Source organism: Diceros bicornis, chromosome 12, assembly GCF_020826845.1.
Source record: "Diceros bicornis minor isolate mBicDic1 chromosome 12, mDicBic1.mat.cur, whole genome shotgun sequence".
NCBI lineage: Eukaryota > Metazoa > Chordata > Mammalia > Perissodactyla > Rhinocerotidae > Diceros > Diceros bicornis.
The window spans coordinates 55,371,601-55,395,338 of NC_080751.1; the positions used below are offsets into that span (position 1 = coordinate 55,371,601).

General features: G+C 43.7%; 1 protein-coding gene across 1 annotated transcript; it reads right to left on the reverse strand.

Annotated features, from left to right (window-relative positions):
• Positions 1-2,288: 2,288 nt before the first annotated feature.
• Positions 2,289-23,738, reverse strand: GCKR (glucokinase regulator). Its single transcript, XM_058550710.1, has 19 exons — positions 23,679-23,738; positions 23,235-23,390; positions 23,011-23,079; positions 22,307-22,375; positions 21,874-21,947; positions 21,460-21,526; positions 21,222-21,275; positions 20,149-20,243; positions 17,746-17,850; positions 16,437-16,556; positions 15,710-15,808; positions 15,376-15,473; positions 14,957-15,033; positions 14,477-14,573; positions 14,182-14,279; positions 14,004-14,087; positions 6,529-6,678; positions 3,212-3,346; positions 2,289-2,742 (listed from the first exon to the last, which is right to left on the reverse strand). The coding sequence occupies exons 1-19, from the start codon at positions 23,736-23,738 to the stop codon at positions 2,572-2,574; spliced, it is 1,878 nt and encodes a 625-aa protein (XP_058406693.1). The 3' UTR covers positions 2,289-2,571.

Consider the following 23,738-nt stretch of genomic DNA (forward strand, 5'->3'; position numbering starts at 1 on the left):
TTGGCCACTGGGAGCTTTTTTTTGGGTGGCTCTTGTGTCCTTTTAACATGACCCCGTCCTTTTGTTTTTACGAGCACTTCTTTACTTTCTGGCACTACAAAATGCTCCAGGCTCCTCTTCCTGTCTCTCCCATGCCACAGCACCCCAGCTACTAGTTTACAAGTAAGCCCAATTATTCTCTCTTCCAGGGTAGAAGCATTTTACACTGCTTATATGCAGTACCTGTCCTCTCAGCCCTAGGACTTGACACACATATCCAAACCATACCTGAGTTTGGATTGGATCTTAGACATTTTGCTGTGCTTGTAGGGCTTCATCCCTGGCACCAGCTTTGGGCCCCTTGATCTTCTGTCTGGTCATAACATCCTCCTTCAACCCTACTGTCCCATGTGACCTGGCTCCAGCCTGTCTAACATTCAAGACCACCTAAGTTATGAAAGCAATAGCTGATTTGGAGGAGAGATCATGGGTTCCATTTTTTTTTGGTGAGCAAGAGTAGCCCTGAGATAACATCTGTTGCCAATCTTCCTCTCTTTTGCTGAGGAAGATTGGCCGTGGGCTAACACCCATGCCCATTCTCCTCTACTTTATATGTGGGGTGCCTGCCACAGTACGGCTTGATAAGTGGTGTGCAGGTCTGCGATCCGGGATCCGAACCTGTGAACCCTGGGCCACCAAAGCGGAGCATGTGAACTCAACCACTACGCCACTGGGCCGGCCCCTGTATTTTTTTATATATTAAGTTTGAAGTATATGCCATATAATATCTTAGCCTACTCTGTAATCTCCCAAAACAATTCTGGCAGCTCTCCGTACCCAGCCTGCTGTTCCAATCCACTTCAGCTCTCTCTGTTTTGTATTGGAATTGGTCATATGTGCTTGTGAGTTCCTAGAGGGTAGGGAACAGATCTTAGTCATCTTTGTCTCCTCCACAAGCCAGAGTGTTTCCAGTCTCTAAAGTCGCCCAAGGCGAGCAGTACTCCACCTTGTTCATAACACCTGAATATCATATGCAAGTATATAAGAATTGAATTCACTTGATGTCTTTGTACCATCCAAGTACTTGGCAAGTAAAAAAAAAAAAAAGAAAGAAAACTCTGGACTTCTAGAGTCCTTCTGCATCCAGCCTTGGGGAAATCTGACCCATATCCATTCCAGATGTGGGAGTGGGGCTCCTGTGCACGTTGGCATCATCAACAGGACCAAGGGGTGCTCTGCCCTCTCAGGCCCCAGAAAGCTGACTATCTTCTCTGACTTGACCCTGCTCATGATGCCAAGATGAGAGAGGAATTTACCCAGTGAAAGCATATGGGAGAGAGTTGTGGGTGAGGAGAAGCAGAGAGCCTTTGCAGGATCCTTTCCTAGCTTTACCCACCTTGAGTTGTAGAGTTAGGAAGACGTGTTTGTGGAGGATGAAAACCAAAGGGATGACACTCAGAAGGCACTGTGGGAGTGGTGGTTGAGGAAAGGGGCATCGGTTAAAGATCTAAGGTAGCAATGTAAATTTAGATGTAGAATAGGAAAAGGAGCTCAGATAGAGGCTGGAGGCCCTCAGATACATGGAGGGACTTTATGGCTGCCTGTAAAAGGTTTGTTACTCTACCCTCGTAAAACCAAAATCTGTTTGGCTCCTTAGCAGTCATCTCCTGCCTAAAGGTTCACATGAACTTCACAGAGTTTTTGCCCCCAGAGAGTTCCTGGGTGTCTCTTACTTGGGCACTTCTCAGGCACAAGAGGGAGCCAGTCCTCTACCATCAGAGTCATATGTCACAGGCTCTGAAGAGCTGGCATGGGTCTGGGATGAGCAAGGCTGCCTTTGATTTGTCAAAACAGGTGACAGCTGAGGTCTAAAATATACAGACTAGGGTTTCTAGTGCTTGTTGGGCCCTACCACCAGGGTGTTCAGCACCCCCAGAGTTCCTTATGTTCCCCTTACAGGGGATGCGTCTCACTTCATAGTCTAATGTGAAGATGTAGCATTCATTCTAGTGAGAAGGATCCTGTCATGTGTAATTGGGATTGTCTTTTTCTGGGTGTCCTATGTTGGGGACACAACTTCTTCCCTCTTTCCCTGGAATTATCTAAGTTCCCACCTCTCCTTGTTTGTGTGATTCTGTGTAGGAGTGGAGTGTGTGTGCGTGTGCATGCACGCGCACACCTACATGTTGGAGATGGGGGATATAGAGATGCTGGAATAAGGTTTGGGTCAGTGGCCAATTAAATGGGGTTAAGGGTGGGGGGAGAAGTAAAGAAACAAACTTGCTGTTGGGACCAACCTATGCCACCCATCTTGTCCCACCTCTGATCTACTGACTCTGAGCTACTGAGTTTGGAAGGTTAACTTTCCAAAACAATACATTTAGTTTTATTTCTGAAATCAGAACATGCCAGTGAAAGTGGAGATCACTGGGCCAAGAGCAAGAACTCCCCCAAAGTAGAGAGACTCTTTTCCCCCATCCTGGGCTGCTGGTGCCCCTGGAGACTGGACCTCTCCTCCCACCACATGTGCTGCTGGCTCAGCAAGCCCCCATGGGCTGGGCTGGCCCCCTTCACACACCCAGAAACATCGATTCACTGCAGGGCTGGCTCAAGAGTCTCAAGGGGGTCCGCGCTGCGCTTCCGACCTGGCCCGGTGAGGGCGCTCCTGACAGCCTCACAGACGGAGGGAGCCGCAGCCAGGTGCGCTTGGGCTTCCGGGATTGAGCACTGGAATAGGAGGCTCAGCAAGGCTATGGGGATCACCTGCAAGGGAGAGGCAGTGAGAGCTGAAGCCTGAGAAAGTGAGGTCATCTGAGGAAGAAGGCTGAGGGAGCTAGAGCATTTGGTGTGGGAGTCAGAATCCACTAGGGTGGATGCAGGAATAAAAGGGATCTATCAAGACCAGAAATTATAATGAGGTGGGTCAAGAGCAGAGAGAAACCTTCACCCGACTCAGAAAACTCCCATTCATCCTTCAGGACCCAGTTCAAAGACCTCTTTCCTCTCTTTTCTGACTCCCCTCCTAGGCAGAATTGAAGACCCCTTTTCTGCAGCCCTGTAGCACCTTTTTCACACCTCTGTAACTACTTCCTACAATCATGTCTCCCCCATAAAGAGGGAGCTCCTTGGCAGACTGTCACTGAGCTTTGTAAACCCAATGCCAAGCAAAGTTCTTGACACACTGAAAGTACTCAATAAGTGTTTGCCAAATGACTAGCAGTCGGCAGGATACCTGTTCCTTCTCGTGTGCAACCTGGATGTGGAAGGAGATAGGAGAAGCCCGAATATCATCCGACAGTGGCTGAGGGAAGTGGATCACCTGGAGGAGGCTCTCGATGCATCGAGCCTTGGGCTGTCCAGAGAACCGCTGTGGAAGAAGTGGTAAGGTCAACGTTGGGCCGGAAGGCCAGGGGAGCTGAGAATGGGGTCAAGGGAGGAAAAAGAAGCGGGAGAGTGGGAGGCTGGGATCCCGAAGACTGGCTATAGAGGCTGTAGAGAATTCGTCCCTGTAGGCAATCCCAAACTTACAATCCCCAAGTATAAAGAAAAATTTAGGTGAAGGGGTTAGTGATGGGCCTTGATTGGCTGGGTTAAACTGGAGGATTAATAGCAAATTTGTCACATTTTCGGCCAGGTACCATCAACTCCACAGGTTGGTATTCTTAAACTGAACTCCCTCCCTAACCATATCCATCCTTTACACTGCTGTCAAGACTGTTCATCTGCAAACACTGCTTCTATTTTGTCACCATCCTCCCCTCTGTCTAGCTTAGCACTGTCCAATAGAAATATAATGTGACCCACGTATGTAATTTTAAATTTTCTAGTATTGCATTTAAAAAGAATCAGATAAAATACATTTTTTTTTTGAGGAAGATTAGCCCTGAGCTAACATCTGCTGCCAATCCTCCTTTTTTTGCTGAGGAAGATTGGCCTTGGGCTAACATGCGTGCCCACCTTCCTCTACTTTATATGGGATGCCACCACAGCATGGCTTGATAAGCGGTGCGCAGGTCCACGCCCAGGATCTGAAGCCGCAAACCCTGGGCTGCCGAAGTGGAGCACAGGAACCTAACTGCTACACCACCAGGCCGGCCCCAAAATACATTGCTTTTTTAAAACATCTTTTTTTTTTTTTTTCAGTGAGGAGGATTGGCTCTGAGCTAACATCCATTGCCAGTCTTCCTCTATTTTTGCTGAGGAAGATTAGCCCTGAGCTAACATCTGTGCCCATCTTCCTCTATTCTGTATATGGGATGCTGCCCCAGCGTGGCATGATGAGTGGTGCGTAGGTCTGCACCTGGGATCCAAACCTGCGAACCCTGGGCCGCTGATGCAGAGCACACAAACTTAACCACTATGCCACTGGGCTGGCCTTAGGTAAAATACATTTTATGTTTTATTTAATCAAATATATCCAAAATATTATTTCAACATGTAAACAATATTAAAAATTATTAGTGAGCTATTTTACAATATTTTTGTACTATGTCTTTGTCTTTGTTTTTGTTTTTGTTTTTTGTGAGGAAGATCAGCCCTGAGCTAACATCTATGCTAATCCTCCTCTTTTTGCTGAGGAAGACCAGCTCTGAGCTAACATCTATTGTCAATCCTCCTCCTTTTTTTCTCCCCAAAGCCCCAGTAGATAGTTGTATGTCATAGTTGCACATCCTTCTAGTTGCTGTAATGTGGGACGTGGCCTCAGCATGGCCGGAGAAGCACCAGCACTTAACCGCTAAGCCACGGGGCCGGCCCTGTACTATGTCTTTGAAATACAGTGTGTATTTTACAATTATAGCACATCTCAATTCAGGTGCTGAATTTCAATATAAAAGTGAAATATAGTTCTATCAAAACAATACAGGTGCATTTAATAAAAAAAAATTTACAGTGCTTCAATTTTTAAATAAAATTTAAAGTTCAGTTCCTCAGTTACACTTGCCACATTTCAGGTACTCAAGAGCCACATGTGGCTGGTGGCTACCATTATGGACAGCACAGGTCTAGCTACATTTGGCAAGTCCAAATTTCTGTCTGGCTTTCAATATTCCACAATCTCTTCCCTTCTTGCTCCCTCATAATCCCTCATTACTCTGTAAAATGACTCTCCACTATAGTCAGACTTGTGTCCCTCAAATATTGTGCCTTCTGGGCCTTGGCAAATGTTCTGTCTAACAAGAATGCCCTTCTGCCCTTCACCTATCTAAGCCATAACCACTAGGCCTAGCTCAAATGTCACTTCTTCCATGAAATCTTCTGTTTTGCTATAGTGTATACGGACTCTACCTTCTTTGAAGTTCTATTGGACTTCAGTAAGGATCATGCAATTTGACACTTAATTGTTCTCCATTTCAAATGTTGGTTTTATCTCTCCTCCATTACATGGGCCACTCTGGGATGGCAAGAGCAGGATCATACATATCTCTGGCTCCTCCTACCCACCCCAACCCCGGGAACTAGAAGAGCATTTTTTCCGGTTGGTTGGTTGGTTCTACCCAATTGAGAAGGTTGTTTTAACGACCTGGTAGGCGTTCACTAAATGCTCATTGATGGATTCCTTTCAAGTAGGGTTGTCAGATTTAGCAAATAAAAATAGAAGACATCCAGTTAAATAAGAATTTCAGATGAATAATGAAAAAAATAGTACAAGTATGTCTCGAATATTTCATGGGACATACTTATACTAAAAAGTTATTCTTTATTTATCTGAAATTCAAATTTAACTAGTGCCCTGTATTTTTATTTTCTAAATCTAGCAACCCCACTTTCATGACCATCTGTTGTGCTATCTGCTCAGCATCCATTCCTCCTCCTTCTGGTATCAGTACCTTGATTTTCCTCTGGGGAATTATTGCTCTCCCATTCTCAGGCCATGCTGTTTGATTGAGGCTCACTTCCCACCCCTTCATCCACTGCCATCTTGAAGGGAGAGCATATAGTACAAGCCTGGGCAGAAAGCTGCTTTCCCCTGGAGAGCAGTGATTGGCTCAGGGATGGGCATGTGACCCAAGACAAGCCAATGAGAGCACTCCCCCAGGCATTTGTGGAAATCACGGGGACAGATAAACTCTCCTTCCACTCGGGTTGCTAAGTTGGTAGGATGTTAGTCTGGCACTGCTGCTGGCAAATTTGCCACCTAATGGAGAAACCCTGCCTGAGAATGAGAGCAACACAGAGGAAACCAGGGCTAAGGGCTGAAAATTCTGGAGCACGTTGTTTTGAGTATCTGGATCTAGCTACCCTGGGACTGTTCAGTTACATGAGACAATTATTTGTCTTGTTTAGCTTAAACCAGTATGAATTGGATTTCTGTCACATACTTGTAACTGAAAGAATCTTGCCTAATAGTTATAATTTCACAAACGCCCGCCCATGTGTGCACATATATTCCTTAGAGGGGAGGATGAGCCTGATAGAAGGAGGAGGAGAGGCACAGGAGAAAAGTCAGCCCTTACCCCCACACATCTCCATACCTCTGCAAAATGACCCCCTATGACAGCCTAGGCCTTGAGGTCAGGCCCCACCCAGCCCCATCCCATCACATCCTACCTGCAGCATGGCCAATGCCCGCCAGAAGAGCTTGGAGTTGCGAATGCGGAGGTCCAACATGTGGTTTTGGAGGATCTTCCCAAGAAGCACATGGGCCCCTGTACTCACTGTATTCAGTACCCACTTGGTGCTTAGCTCATGCTGGAACTTCTAAATAGGGCAGACACAAGGGGGTATTGAAAATTAGAGGATGATAGAGCAGCAGGGAGAACAGGGCCCTATTATCAGACAGGAATCCAGGGATCAAAATGCAGACTTAATTTGTTTGACCAGCCCAGGGTTTAGGTGTTAAGACAGTTGTTGTAAACCAGGACTGTCCCAGGCAAACCTGGTGGCTTCATAGATTTGTGTTTTTGACCCCTGGTAGACAGATATCTTCTCTGAGTCCTTCCACAGTAGGGTTTTACTCTTACCAGAACTTTCCTTTTGCTCCCTGTGTGCTAGACAGGGGAGGAGTGGAAGTTCTGGGATTCAGTCCACTAAACCAAAGGCTCCTTGAGAGCAGAGATGGCATCTTATTCTGCTCTAGAGCCCCAGTCTTTTGGATAATGGCTGACACACGGTTACTGATCAATATGTGTTTATTGAAAAATGAATTCAATTTAATCCTTATAACAACCCTATGAAATAGGTTTAGAAAAACCTTATCCCCATTTCTACATATATGGAAACTAGAGGTCAGAAGTAAATTAACTTGAATAAGCTCATCATATGATAGTGAGACGCAGAATCAGGACCTACATACAGGTCTTCTCATTCAGTGATGAGGGCATTTCCTGCTTTGCCACAATCATTTCCTGGATGAATGAGATAATGTATGTGAAAGCACATCAAAACTAAAACATTGTACTAACACACAGTACTGTGAGTATAATTATCACCTGTTCTTGACCCTCATGTCTTGCACTTATAACATCTATTACTGCACTGTGAGGACAACAGGAGTCCAGTAAAGGAATTGAGGGAATTAATTACTCTGTCCTAACCAGGCTGAGGAAACAGGCTACTACTACTTCTACCTCCTTATTCTTGAACTCTAGAAATAGCTCATCACACAAACTCCTGGCAAGGGGTATATTGAAAATACTTAACAAGTGATTGACAAGGACACTGAGTATCAGAACAGAAATCTGACCAATCAGAATGAAGCTGGCTAGTATGCAGTACTGATGCTATAGGCTGCATGTCAGACTGCCCTGTGGGAGAGAGATCAATCAAATCTGAGTTATATCATTAACCATTTATATTACTCACCATTTGTACCATTAACTACCATTAACACAAAAATAGTTTAAAGTTCACATAATTTGAAGCTAAACACATTCATTTTAAAGTTCACATAGAAAAAAGGCAGCAATTCTACCTAGGAAAATCCTTAAAAAGAAGAGTAATGAAGGGAGGACCAGCCCTATCAGATATTAAACACACCGTAAGGCCTATATAATTAAACAGGATGGTACCAGCACATCAATAGACAGACCAGTAGAACAGGACAGAAAGTCCAGAAATAAACCAGTGCACATAGGAACAGAGTATCTAATACAGATAGCATCTCAAATCTCTCAGAAAAAGATGAACTTAAAAATATATATATTGGGACAATTGGATAGTCATTTAGAAAAATATAAAATTGGGTTCATACCTCATCTCATACACAAGAATAAACTCCTAATGAATTGAAGATATAAATGTAAAAAAAGAAGTCATTTTTTTTTTTTTTTTTTTTTTTTTTTTTTTTTTTTTTTTTGTGAGGAGATCAGCCCTGTGCTAACATCCGCCAATCCTCCTCTCTTTTTGCTGAGGAAGACGGCCCTGGGCTAACATCTGTGCCCATCTTCCTCCACTTTATATGGGACGCCGCCACAGCATGGCTTGCCAAGCAGTGCGTCGGTGCGCGCCCGGGATCCGAACCAGCGAACCCCGGGCCGCCGCAGCGGAGCGCGCGCACTTAACCACTTGCGCCACCGGGCCGGCCCCAGAAGTCATTTTTACTAGAAGAAAACATGTACTAGAAGAAAACACAGGTGGAGTTCCTTTGCAACCTGGGGGGGTGGGGTAGCTTTACGTGCCTCGAGACCCAGATTCAATAAAAGATGGATTGATAAGTTCTACACCAGAAAAATTAAAATAAAGACTTTTGCATAGTTAAAACCCAAAGAAAATATTTACAATATACATCAGAAATAAAGGCTAATGTCTCTAATTTTTAAAGAACTCGAAATCAAGGGATCACAAAGACTATGATACCATTAGAAAATAGTATATTTCATGTATTTACATGAACACACAGTTCATAAAGAAAAAGATTTACTAAAGACCCTTAAGCATATGAAAAGATGCTCAACTTCACACATAATAAGTGAAATACAAATGAAAACTACACAGAAATAGAACTTATCTATCAGATTGGCAGAAATTCAAAAGCTTAACAGTACTCTCAAAGAGGCGGTATGGAAGCAGGCATTCTCATATATTACTGGTACAAGAAACAAATGGTACAACATCTATGGAGGGAATTTTGCAGTATTTGACAAAATTACATATATGTTTATCCTTTGACCCAGCTCTAATACTTCTAGGAATTTACTCCTAAGATACACTTCTAACATTACAAAAATACATGCATATTCATTGCATCATTATTGATAATTGGAAACAACCAAATGCCCTACATAAGAGACTGCCCCAATAACTCTTGCATATGTACAATCACACATGAATGTAAAAAATAAGGAGGAAGAGCTCTATAAACCAAAGTGGAGTCATTTTTAGGTTATCTTGTTAAAGTGCAAAAGAGTACATAGTATGCTACCTCTTGTATAAGAAAGAAGTGCCAATATATACATATATATACATTTGTGTGTATATATATACACACACACTTTTTTTGCAAAAAGAAACACAGGATGATAAGTCAGTAACGAAATTGGCCACCTGCAGGGATGAGTGGAAATGGGATGGAAGGAGTAGAAAAAGGGAATGGGACATCTCTTTTACATACAGTTTTGACTTTTAAACCACATCATGTTTTACATATTCAAAATATAAAATTAGATCAAAAGATGAAAAAAAACTCTAAAATTGAAAACACACAAAAATAAATGAACCTAACTGTATATCACATTGATAGTGTAACCACAGAGAGAGAAAAAAAATTAATCCAAGTGACTTTTGAACACTTTACTTTGACTTCAGTGGGATGTAATCAAAGGACAAAAAGAACTGCAAAGAAATCTTAACCATTTCTTGGTAAGTTTGTTGATGATAGTAGTATTAGGGTAGGAATTCCAAAACTGTTTGGTATTATTGTAGGACTGAGCAAATGGGTAAATATATTGATGATGTTGAAAATCAACATTCTCACTAAGGGAAAACGAGGGAGAGGGAGAACGTTATACATACATATATGTACATGTGTGAAAAGTATATATATATATATTTCCTTGTTCTTGCTACTGAAAGGGCTTAGAGGCAAAGACACACCAGTACGAGTGAGCATACCTAGCCACCTAGGTTTCTAAATACCAGTCCCTACTAACAACAACCATGGCTTCTTGGAAAATGGCTGATGCCAGGGCTGGAACCAGAGAAAGTACAGGGTGAACCTGGGACAACATTTTTGTCCTCCTACATAGGAGATGATTGGGTAAACTATTGTACACACACACACACACAAATGTAAATAATAACAATGAAGATACTTAACTGAAGTGGAGTGATTTTCAAGATATCTTGCTAAGCAAAAGTGCAAGGCAGAATAGAGTAGAGTCTGCTACTCTTTGCAAAAAAGAAAAGGGGATTTAGGGGTTTTTTTTTTGCAAGAAGATACACAGCAAAGACTGTTCAAATACTAACGTGGGTATGTTATAAGGACACAGGGAGGGGCCAGCTTGAATGAGCTGTCATTTTGAGCATTAAAATGAATACTGACAGGAATGGATTAAAACACATTTGGCAACAAAAAATTCATAAGTCCAGAGTGATACTAAACAAACAAACATAGATGGGCCAAGGAGAGAAGAGAAAGGTTTTCTTTAGAGAAGGATGCCAACTAATTAATGTAGACAGAAGGATAGAAATAGAAAGTCACCATTTTAAGACCACCATAGTAATAATTAACCCAAGCAAGAATCATCAGTGGATGCTAAAACCATTGGGTGAAAGACTGAGGAAAATGATATGAAGAAATCTAAGAGTCACCACCTTGACCAAATGATCAAACGTAGTATCACCAAGAAGAGGACAAACTGATATCAGGTGCCACTCATGTGATTCACTGATAAAGCCCTCATCTATGCAGTGTGCCTGCCAAAAAATTTAACCTGAACATAATGAAGAAACATTTGGGGATCCAAATGAGGCACATTCTGGAAAACAACTGGTCTAGTCTTCTAAAATATCAATGTCACGAAAGACATAAAAAACGGCCAAGGAACTCATCTAGATTATTTATTTATCTTTTTTGCTGAGGAAGATTTGCCCTGAGCTAACATCTGTGCCAATCTTCCTCTATTTTTTAGTATGTGGGCCACCAGCACAGCATGGCTGTTAACAGAGCAGTATAGGTCCACGCCCGGAAACCGAAGCCAGGCTGCCGAAGCAGAGCCTACTGAACTTAATCACTAGGCCACTGGGGCTGGCAAGAACTCATCTAGATTAAAGGAAACTAAAAACACCTGATAACTAAATGCAATTCATCATCCTTGATTGGATCTTGGATCTGGAAACTAAAAACAATACAGAGAAAATTGGGGAAATTTGAATATGGTCTGCATATTAGATAATAATATTGTATTAATTGTCATTTCCCTGAGAGTGATAATTATATTGTAGTTATGTAGGCAAATGCCCTTGTTCTTAGGGGACACAGTAATTTGTGTCAAGTGTCATGAAATCTCCAATTATCTTTCAAATGATTCAGGGAAAAAGAGAGATGAAGCAGATGTGACAAAATGTTAATGATTGGTGAATCTAGGGAAAAGTATGCGGGTGTTCATTGTACTATCCTTGCAATTTTTCTGTAGGTTTGAAATTTTTCAAAATAAAAGTGTTGAGGGAGTTTACTTCAAAAAAATTTCTACAACTAAATATTTACAAGCCCTAATGGAAGCCTTCTATTTCAAGCAATTTCACTACAGTTAGACAGATAAAAACCAAATCAAGCAAAAGACAAAAACCACACACAAAAAAGATTGATAGATTTGACTATATAAAAACATAAATAAAACATCTCTACATCAAAAATATAGAAATAAAAAATAATAATAAACTGGAGGAAAATAAAGAACAGGAAAAAAGGCTACTGTCCTTGCTATATATACTCTCTCATACAAATTAGTAAGAAAAATAAATAAATACACCAAAAAAGAATGTGTGAATATGCTCAAAAGTTATGAAGAAGCAGTACAACAAAGAAAAAAAATTCAATGGCCAATATATATCTTTAAGTAGCCAAACTCCACAGTAATTAAAGAAATAGAAATTAAAACACCATTGAAATGCCTTTTGTTTTGCTTTGCTGATTAGTGAGGATTAAAAACAACAATACTACCTAATATTTTAAGGGTGTAGGGGAACAAGCAACTTTACACTTCATCTGTTTATAAACCTCTTTGGAGGTCAATTTGCCCATGTGTGTCAAAAAGCCTTAAAATTTTACATACCCTTTGACCCAGTGATTCCATTTTTAGAGGTTGATCCCAGGGTTTATCCTAGTGAAATAGTCAAATGTGTGTATAAGGATGTTCAGTGCAGCATTTTAATAAAAGCCATAATATTAAAACTATCTATGATGTCTGACATTTGGGGTTAGAGTAAACAAATTATGGTACATCCATACAGTAGAACAATACATTGACATTAAAAATCATAATGGAGATATATTAGTACAGAAAGGTGTTCATAATTTTAAATGAAGAGAAGCAAGTTAAAAACAGTATGTCAAGTATGGTTTTTGTATAAATGCACAAAAAAGAATTCTAGAGGGACATTCTCCAAAATTTGTCTAACACTAGTTTTTTGGAAGAAGGTGGATTGTGGATGATTTTTTGCCTTCTTTTGATTTCTGTATTTTCTAAAGTTTTTAGAATAAAAATGTTAGCTATAAATAATTACAATTTTCTTTAAAAATAAGGTCTTTTAAAAGATCACAGATTAACATTCCCTACTATATCTCCTATCCCTGGAATAGTACCTGGCATGTGATAGGTGATAAGTGCTTAAAAAATATTTGTTGAATGAATGAATAAAAGAATCTGGCTCAACTCATAGATATGTTTAAAATTTATATTGTATGGTGAAATAAACCATGGACTTAAGAGTCACAAGACCTCAGTTCAAGTCCTGACTCCTATCTTAGCTGTGTGGCCATGATTACAATCCCTTAATATCTTAGTTGCAGCTTCTTCATAGGGGAATTGGGGACATTAAACATACATTCCTTAGATTGTCATGAGAACTGAGACAATATATATGAAACATTTTGTAAAGTGAAAAGGCCTACATGTGTATTAGGTATTAGGACTGTACAATGAAACCTCTAAGTGTGGAGAGGTATACAACATAAAGGAGGGGTCTAGATGATGTGGGTTTTACTGGAGAAGACTTCCTAGAAGATGTGAGATCTCAAAGGAGACAATGAATGTGGAAAGCATGCCAAGAAGTAAAGATGTGACAGATGAACACCACTTGGAAGGAAAGACAAAAGTACATGTTGGAAGGAGCATGGATCCCCTGCTCATGGGGAGAGGGACTTCCATTGAGTTCTGAGTGCAGGTAAGGCAGTATGCCAGCTGTTGTCTGGTCAAGTCAGGAAGCTTCCTGGAGGAGGTGGTTTGAATAATGGATGAGACCACACCTCTCAAGGGCAACCCTTCAGAGCCCTGGTTCTGCCCCAGGGATGGTGAACAGGTGTCAAGCGAGAAAACTGAGGACCAGAGATGTAAAACTGCTTTTTTTCTTGGGCCACAAAGCAGAGCTGAACTGGCACCCAGACATCCTGATGCCCACTCCAAACCCTAAACTGCAAAATGCACCCAAACTGTTTATTATTTCTATGATTATTATCAGTGCTTGTACTGGATTATAATTTCATTAGTAAGCAAGAACTATATCGGTGTAATATTATCTGCAGTGAATTCAGTATAGGACAACTTGCAAAAAATATGCCTTAAAGATTTTGGGATAGTGAGGATGACTATAGTATGACAATTAACCTGTGACAAAGGACAAATGAGTATCTGTCAGGTTATTGGTAGCCTATCCTACACTTTTTGCATATTCTTAGAGAGAACTGAATGCAGTAGCCCATTGCCTTGGAAACTCTGACTAGCGACCTGGTAACACAAGAACTTGCCCAGCTGGCTTTGTGGAAGTCAGACAAAGCTTTCTACTCTCCAGCCTTGGGTTTTCTAATTGCTGGAATCCCTCCTCCTCTGACGCCCTCACTTCAGATATCACCTTCTCATTCCCCATACCTGGATGAAGTTCCCTTCATATTCAAAGAAAAGCAGTGGCCATGTGATGCTGATGATGGAGGGAAAGAGCTTCTTCAGAGAGGTCTGAAGAGAGAGAGAGAGGAGCAGGAGCGGTATCTCCAGGGAGGCCTTGCTGTAACTGCCGCCCAGGGTCCCTTCCTCAAGGCTGGACCCTCACCGGCAGGGACTGCCCCACAGTGCTGTGTGCCAAGCCCTGGATGTTGGAAGTCTTCTCTTTCACCTGCTCCACCAGCGTCTGTACCTCCGTGAGGTTGTCTGGGAGATAGGGAGGGCATTGGAGATGAAAGGCTGGCTGTTCAGCTGTTCTTTCTGCTCCCCTGGGGTCCAGTAAGGACACACACCCCTGTCCCTCCCTCTGAATAGGTGCCCTAAGACCTAGAAAAATGACAGTTCTTCTGAATCACTCTACTGCTTCCATCCCTTCACCCTACCACTCCGATCTTCCCTCTCACTGTCCAGGGTAAAAATGAAGACCACAGTGTCAATTTCCATGAGGGATGGCAGGATGGAGGTTAGGAAGTCCTCCTGGGAGAAGGAGAACTGGGGACCCTGGAGAAGAAGATGAGAGAGTCCCTCCCATGAAAAACTCCAGTGCACAGACTTGGAGACTGAAGAGAGCCTTAGAGAACATCTAATACAGCGCTTTTGTCTACAGATGAAAAAAAACGAGATTCAAAGAGGTAAAGTATTTTGCCCAAGATGATACAGCAACTTGATGTAAGAGCACTAGACTAGAGCCAGGTTTGGGGGGTGAATCCAGAGCTTTCCACACTCCCTGTGCTTCCCCAAAGCCTCACGACCTCTAAGCCATATTCCCTTCTCTGGACTGTCTATCCCATCGTCCTCCCCACCTATCTCCACATTCCACTTTCCTCCCACCTTCTGCACGCCAGTTATCTTCACAACTTCCCCAGGTCCCATCATCCTCCTACCTGGTTGATGAGCTCAGCCTTCTGGTTAAAAATGTCACTGTGATCACCAATGAGAAAGCCACGGACATCTCGGAAATCTAGGAAGTTTAAGAATAGGGAGAGGGGAGTGATGGGCTTTATAGGAAAAGAAGGCTTGAGGGGATGTCAATGGGGCTGGGAAGAAAGTAGCAAGTGGGGTTTAGGGTGAGGAGTAACACATATGGGAGGCCACAGCTAACGACAGGGCTGGGAGTTGAGGGATAAAGGACTGAGTGGGGGTTCAAAGGAAAGAGCATTTGACTGAAATGGCCATTTAGATAGGGCAGGGTGGACATTGAATGAGGAACCCCCATGAGTTGGGAGTAGGAAAGTGTTTGGATAGCAGACCAATTGGTTTGGATCGGGAGGAATCAGGAAGAAAGTCTCAACTGGGGTCTCACCAGCACCGAATGTGTGGATGCACTCTACTCCATCCATGATGGCAATGATGCCGAGAGTCTGCCAGCCAACCAGGTACACGTGGCCTCTTTTCTCTAGGCTGAGAATGGGTCAGAGGTCATGAAGTGAAAGGAGACATCACAGTGAAAAAGGCCAGAGATCAGAGAAAGACACACATGGAAGAACACAGGAGTAAACTAACAAAAAGCCTACCTTGACCCTCCAACATGCAGATCCGTTCCCCTCACCATGCTGACATATCTCGTAGAGTCTCCTCTGCTCTCACAACATTCCCCATCCAGGCCACTTCCCCCCTCCAAACACATTTCCACATACCTGGTGCTGGCTTGCTTCATCAGCGTGGCAATCTTGGGGCTTTGACTATAGGTCACCTGATGAGCCCGCTCATATGTCCGCAGGATTTCCAGAAGGCACCTGGGAGAAAGGCTATCAGCTCCCAGGCCAGGCCTAGTGCCGCCTCAGGAAGCCTGGGTACCTCCCACCCCAGGGAAGGCACAATTCCCTTAAAACTAAGTTCTGCCGGTCCCTGCTGGAGGTGCAGTGAGTAGAGCCAGACTGTGTTCAGGAGGGGCAAAAAGGGCTTCAGTGGGCAGAGCACCAAAGAGCAGAAGGAGGGATAGGTCATCAAGAGAGCACCAGGAGGAGGATGGGATCTGAGGTTTGATGAGGAGGTAAGTGAGCAGTCTAGAAGCTAGGCTAGAGACCCTGGTAAGGGAAATAGGCCCACAGCAGGAGCTCTACCCTGCATGACTTGAACCATCCCTGAATCAAAGACTCACAGAAGCTTGGTTAGCTTCGGATGTCCCAGCTGGGCTTAGGGATTAGGTCTGGACCTGAGGGTCGACTGGAAACAATCACAACTCTGTGACTATGTGGTGGGACCAGCAGCATCCCCCTGCCAGCTCATTTCCCAGGGGAGGTATGGCAGGGCCTCAGTCTTGGTGTTACCAGCTCAGTCTCTGGATCAGGACCTGCCACTCCCCCATAAACACTATCCCATCCTCTGCCTGACTCTGATCTCTCTCGTCCAGATCCTCCCTACCTCTGAGATGCTGCAAGGCCCCGGTCCACAGTCTTGTGGGCTGCCAGTAACAGGGTTTCCAGCAGGATCTTGGTGGCACTTCCACCTTTCATCCGGGAGGAGCCACTGAGGCCCTCAGGCTGAGGAGGTGACAACACCAGGAGGAATTGGGAGAGGAAGAAGGATCCCAGAGTTCACTAGTTAGTGACTCCTGGACATGCACTCTGGTTAGTGACTCTTGGACATACCCTCCGATTAGTGGCCACCAAGCATGCATTTGGTAATACTGGTGGCCCCCCGTGTGCTGTGAGGAGGAGTGCTGGGTTGAGGTCTTAACTGAGAGAAGGAGAAGAAGAGAGGGAAAGGGCCACCTCTAGTCATTTCTATGGTACAGTCAGGACTCTGAGGAGGAAGCCACAGTGACTGGGTCTCCTGTTAGCTAGGGATAAGGGTTTTTTTCCCAAGAACTTTCTCCTCCCCTCCTCCCCCATTTTTTAATAGAAGTTTGTCAATCCGAACACCACATTTCACGTTCTTTGGACAGACCAATGAAGCAGCCACTATATTGATTCAGATACATAACATGGCACACCAAACAGATAAAGAGATCACAGCAAAAAGAATGATAAAAGCAGTGTCTGAGAATAGGAGATTAAAAGTAAACAATTGCCGAGAGGAGGAGAGATGATCATCTGGGAGATGAAAGATATGGAACTCATGTAGAATATGGAATTCCTGCATTCCTATCTCACAAAAGGAAGATAAAGGAGAATGTCACGATGTGCCCACAACTGGCAGAGAGGGGCAGAGGCAGGGATTTGGCTAAGGCCCTTATAGTGTCAAAGCAAGGGCAGAGGATGCTAGTGAGATACACCCACAATCCAGAGAAAAAGGGAACAGGAGTACTGGAGGCTTGGAAGGCCCACCCCAATTTTGGAGAGGATTAAAAAGGCAGAAGAAGGAAACTGCATCTTATTTTTTTTAAAGCTCATATTTGAAATTGAAACATATAAAAGAGACATAAAGCAATTCACCATTCTATTCAATACGTTCTACACACAGATGCAAAAGAGCTTCTTTAAACAGAAAATGCCCTAGACCATGTAAGTGTTTAATGATTACTGATTTAAGAGACAAGGTCAGGATGGAAATAAAACATCTTAAGGTGAAAAAGGAAATGAGAAAATAGGATTTCATTTACAACTTTTTAGTTGACACACAATGCCAGGAATTTAGACAAGCTGTAACGAACGTAAAATCAGAGGCCCTAAAGAAGTGGCAAGCCATCCCGAGGAGGGGGCAGGGAGTAGTGATTGAAGAAGATCCTCCCCCAATTGCAGGATTGAGCACAAAAGCTTCCTGTTTCTCTTGCAGTTTCTGCATCCGCTCTGCTATTTGTCGAAATGTCGAACTCCAGTCTTCAATGGGGTCATTTCTGGGGCCCACAGAGAGGCAGAGGTGATTGTCTTTGAGGGTCTAAAGGAAGAGCCTCAGATAGGAGTCAGGATCAAAGACCACATTGGGATGGGGGTCAGAGGTCAACAACTTCCTGAAGAGATGTGCTTTGATGCTCATAGGGGCACCATGTCCCTGAACCCCAAGGATGAGGGTTAATAAACCATTCAGCAATTTTAGCCCAGAGCAAAGCCAATACTCAAGTTTAAAGCTCTAGCCTGAGACCAGAACTTACTTGTATCCTGGTCCTTGCATATGCCCCACTGCCATGGCCATACTAACCACACCCTCTGTAGGCCCCGGGGGGAATGCCTGTCATCTGAATGTCAAAATTGCCACCTTATTTTGAGTCTGAGGGTCCATCAGAAGCCCTTCCCATTCCTGTAAATAGATTCTAGAAATCTCCCTGAATAGTGAACCCCTTGCTACGTCAGGAAGGGATAATTGTTCCTACTGAGGGAACCAAGCTGCAAGGTATGAAGCGTAGCACCTAACAGTTGGCGAACATTCCTTGAATTAAATTAATCAGGAACAAAACAATGTGTTAATGAGACACGAGAGCAACAGGCTTGCTATCTGCTTAGGTGCAACCATGGTATCTCAAAGAACGGGGATCTTCTGTAGTCACCTCTACTGGCTTTGCTAGGGGATAATTTGTGAATCATCCATTGTGGCAGGACCTCAAAGAGTTACCTGTGTACACGGCCTCCCTAGCTTCCCCTTATCAGTCCATCCCTACAAAGGTTCCAGCCCTTCTTGAACCATTTTTATATTTTTTTATCTGTATTACTTCTAGGGCAAACAAGTTTCACATATTACATACCCATTGTGTAAAGTGTTTCCTATCATTTGTCTTCAAACTACTTCTAAGAGACCTAAGACAGAGGAGAGTTAAGCAGAGAGAGGAGACAGTGTTTATTGTGTGGTTTAAAACTGAGATTCCCAAACTTGGCTGGTCATCAAAATCACCTGGGGAGTTTTGTTTTTCAATAACTATCCATTTCTGGCTACCACCCCCACCCTGAGTGTCAGCTTCAATAGTTCTGGAGTGGAGCCCAAAAATCTGTATTTTTAAAAAGCTTCCCAGACAGCTCTAAAGATCAGCCAAGATTGGGAGCCACTGATTTAAGGAACAACTGGAAGATCTCCACGCCTACATTGTTTGAAATCCTTCATTTCACTTAGTCACAGTGCCTGAAATTAGCATCCACTGCAGCAGACACACTTTTGGTGAAGGAGAGTCGTCCATTAAAAGGATCAGGGTTAAGACTATTTCAGACTCATTTATACTTTCCTATGAATTACGCTACAAGCCTGGAATCGGAAGTTGTAAAAGTACCTCAGAAAGAACCTGACTATCCCTCTCCCCAACACCACCACTAAATACACAAAGCTGCTCTTGAGAAATCAACAACAGTATGCTTTGCGAGCATACTCCAGTGACAGGAAGCCCTCAGCTTCATCAGGGGGCCCACTCCAATGGTTTATTTAGCAGAGTTCTCTGAGCCTGGCTGTGCATCAGAATCTCCAAGGATGCTTTCAAAAAATAGATATTTCAGGGCCTTACCCCAAACCTACATCAGAGTTCTCACACAAGGGGCTAGGAATCTGTTTTCTTATTTTTTTAACACTCTGAAGGTAGCGCATCCACAGAACCACACCTGAGCACTATTGGTTTAATGTGCTGTGCTTCTCTGAGATCAAAGTGGCCATTTAGATAGAGAATAAGAGGCAGATGATTTGGAGGCACAGGGCTCTCAGGAAAGGGGAACAGGGTGGGAGATTTGAGTAGCCAGAGAGGACCAAAGGGGTGCCTGGAATGATGAAGGAGAATGGGCACTAAAATAAGGGAGCTGGGCAAAGCTGAGCTGGGAGCTCAGCACCCACTACTCCTTCTTTGCAAAGATGCTTGGGGTCCACCTCACATGAAAGTACAGATCTTTGTGGTATGCATTTTCCTGATCCTATTCTATGCTCTGGCCCTTGTGTTCCTTGCCTCTACAATCCCTGTTTTGAATGTATGTTTTCTTGCATTTCATGTAGCCTATGTAAGCTGCCTTCAATCTTTTCTGAAACAAGAGAATAAATAAACCAACCAATAAAAAAAATCTCATAAGCTTAAGGACACCCCATATTTACCTTAATATTCTGAGATTTGGTGAACATGACCATATTTGCCCTGCCCTCCCCTTTGTGATTGTACTGTGGATTTTGACAGGTATCCTCCCAGCCTCCCCCGTGTCTGGTCAGTCACCACCTTTCATTACAGAAGGCTTACCTGGCCATGCTCACTGGGTTGAAACCAACCAAAACTGGCAAGAAGACAGCTGGGTTATCCATGCAGTAGTCCATCTGGCCTGCTACAAACGGAGCCTGATGGTAGGGAGAGAAAGGAGGGCACGATGAGGAGGTTACTCTAGTGTTGCCTGAGCCCCATGTTCATCAGAATCCCCCAGAATGCTTGTTAGAAATGCAGATTCCCTGGCCCAGTTAAGATCTACTGGATCTAAATTTGAAAGAGAGAGCCCACAGACCTACATTTTTAACAAGTTCACCCAAGGAAATCTTCTGCACAGTAAAGTTTGAAAACTACTGAACTAAATTGTAAGCTCCTTGAGGTCAATGTCCTGCTCTCTTTGTGTGCCTCCTTCCACATCTAGCACTACTGGAATCTAGTTTCTGCCCAGTGAATTCTTAGAATCAGAGAGCTGCAGAGTTGAGAGGAAACTTGAGCTCCTCTAGTCCAGCACTTCTCAAACTACCTGGGAATGTTGTTAAAATGAAGATTCAGATTCAGTAGGTCTGGGGAGCCTGAGATGCTGCATTTCTAACAAATCTCAGGTGATACTGATGTTGCTGGTGTAAAGACCACACTTTAAGTAGCAAGGGACTAATCCAGGGGTCAGCTTTTTCTGTAAAGAGCCACAGAGTAAATATTTTAGGCTTTGTGGGCCCCGTGATCTCTGTCCAACTACTCAACTCTACCATTGCAGCGTGACAGTGGCCAGAGACAATATGTAAACAGAAATGGCTGTGTTCCAGTAAAACTTTATTTACAAAAACAGGCATTGGCAAGATTGACCTGCCAGCATAGTTTGCTGACCCCTGGACTAGTCCATCTATCTTGGTTGTTGAATGGATTGATACACGGTTATTCTGAGATAGGATCCCTTCCCCCTCATCCCATATTCATACAACTGGATCCTAATTAGTGAAAGTAAAATCAAAATTCCTCATGCAAACGTTTTCTGTTTTCTAGCACCCACCTACTCAAACTGTCTTCCATACTATTGCACTCCCACCCCCTTCCTCCCTATAAAATTGATCCACTGAGCTTGTTTTCACACTCACAGAGAGTCCCACTGAAATGCCAATGACAATCACCCTCTTCTTCCCAGCAGCCACCTAGAAGAAGAGGATGGGTGAGGTAGTGCCACCAGGAAGATTCTAGGGCACAAACTATTGTGTGGGGATGTCAGGGCCAGGACCAGGGGAGGGAATGGGCTTTGACTGGATGTTGGGGCTTTTATATCCCCATGACAAGGAACAGACAGAGGTCTCTGGTTGAGTGTCAGTGGAAAACACAGACCTTCTTCAGTTCCTCAATCCTGTGCAGGGCACTATCTTCTGTCCCCTCCCTAGAGGCCACCACAGACCTAAGAGGACAGACTTAAGGTCAGTGGCACTGGTTGGGAAGCAGAAGCCTATGGTTTATTAGGTCAGGCTGCTTTGAGAGAAGTGAATGAAGAGAAAATTATCATTGGATGAGCACCTACTATTTGTTGGGCACCATGATAGACACTCTGTAGGGTTGAAAAACTCAAATACCTATAAAACCTAGTCAGGCAACATTAAGTATGTGAACTGGGCCAAGCATAAGGCAATAAGGAATGGTGGGGACCAAAGCAAACTCGACATCATCTCCATCTAAAAGCATTCAAATTCAATTTCTAAAAAACACTATTCAGGCCAAACAAAATATTCACAGGCCAACTTCGCTTACCTGTCACCTCCTGCAATGAGGTAGGTGTAAAGAGGTTTCTGTCCTAGGCCTTTCATCAGCTGGTTAAAGGAGACCTGTCAAGGGGAAGAGGACGTGAAGTAGTAACGATAGCGAAGGAGCAATTATCTTAGATTTTCAGCACCTAGAGGGTAGAGACTGTATGATTCTCTTAGGCCAGTGCTTAAGGCAGTACTGCTTGGAATCTGGCACTTAGAGATGCTACTTAGAGATGATTAATTGGGGGTGCATGGGGTGTAGAAATGTTGGCAATAGACTGGTGGGGCTCAGAGGAGCTCAGAAAAAATGGGACTCCATGGTGAAATCTAGCTTTTGGATGAGAGAGAGAGCCAGGGCTGGAGTTCACCTAGGAGCTTACCTATGATGAGCTTTAGAAGAAGCCAGAGGGAGGAAAACTAGGGATCAGAGTACTCACCGACATGAGGAATGCCATCCTGCCAGAGGTGCCCCCTCCACTCAGCACCACCAGCGCCCCCTCAGGCTCCTAAGAAAGGAAAAAAGCCTAGGTTGCCAGGGCCCAGCTCAGGTAGGGGGAAGAATATTATTTCTCTGCCAGTAACAGAAGCGGAATTGGAGAGACTCCTTAACCCTCCTCTTATCACAAAAGTGAAGAGAACATAGACAGTGTGGTGCAGCAGAAAGAACATCGGATTTGAGAAAGAAACTTCAGTCGGACTCCTAACTCTGGCTTAGCTACTTATTCAAACTCTTACTAATTTCAGAAAGGATTGAAAGCAGCTCTTTCATCTGAAAATTAATTAATTAATTAATTAATTACAGCAGCATTACCCAGCAATTATTAGCTGGGTGTATTTGGGCAAGGTACTGTGATAATCCTAAGTCTTTGTTTTCCCATCTGAAACAAATAGGGACAATAACACTAACTTCACAGGTTTTTGTGAAGGTAACGAGTGTGAAAGTGCATTGTCAATTATAAAATATTATGCAGATAATAGTTATTACAGTTACTATTGATTAATAAAATGACAGTAAGGATCCAGGAGGGAGGACTGGGAGAAAGGGGAACTGAGATCTATAAAAGTGAGAAACAGAGACCAAGAAAAGAGAAAAGTAGAGGGACACAGAAGTTTAGGCAGGGAGCAGAAGGAGAATTAGTACCTTCAGCACCTCCTGAACTTTTCCAGCCACTTGTACCATGGTGGTCAGAACTGATTCGCTGTAGAGTCGCTGTAGGGAACAGGCAGGAATCAGAAGTCAAGAAAAGGATAGTGAATTGGGGGGTGAGGGGTGGGGTGGAGGGGCTCTCAGGGTTTCAAAAATTAGGGACTCTGGTCTGAGAGGGCATCTAAATTTGCAGTGTCCAGGAAATGGGTCTGGGTCACCTGGTATGTGCGCATGGTTTGCCCCTCCTCCTGGAAGATCTCAGCATCACATTGCCCCAGTAACTGAACAATCTGCTTGGCGTCTGCTTTGTCCAGGTCCTGGGTCAGTGGGTTTGACTTCTCTGTGATTGGCAGGGCTGCCTCGTACCCAGACAACTAGAGGGAAGCAGGCACAAGGATACAGGCAGGAAGTAAAGCCTCATTCATGCCTGCTGAACTGGAGATGGGAGTGTCAGCAGGCACAGTGTTTGGACTCACACACACACACACAGCCCCCCAAGGATTTAGCCTGCACTTGGTACCCTGGGCCTACTAGGGAAAGAAGATCAGGAAGGAAGATGGGAAGCAGGAGAGGGAGAGAAGAAACCCAGGGTGGAGGGAAGTCCAGATGAGAAACGACTCTGGGAATCAGTGCAGAACGCCAACGTGGAGAAGGGGTCTCACCTCCCACTTGCCAGGCTCTGGGGTCTCAATCACATGTTGAAACCATTTTGTGCCCGGCAT

Coding starts and splice junctions, on each gene's coding strand:
- GCKR (XM_058550710.1), bottom strand. CDS start 23,738: ATGCCGGGCACAAAATGGTTTCAACATGTGATTGAGACCCCAGAGCCT. Junction 22,376..23,010: donor AAGTTCAGGAGGTGCTGAAG/GTACTAATTCTC, acceptor TTCCTTTCTTAG/GAGCCTGAGGGGGCGCTGGT. Junction 20,244..21,221: donor GCATTTCAGTGGGACTCTCT/GTGAGTGTGAAA, acceptor CCCTACCATCAG/GCTCCGTTTGTAGCAGGCCA.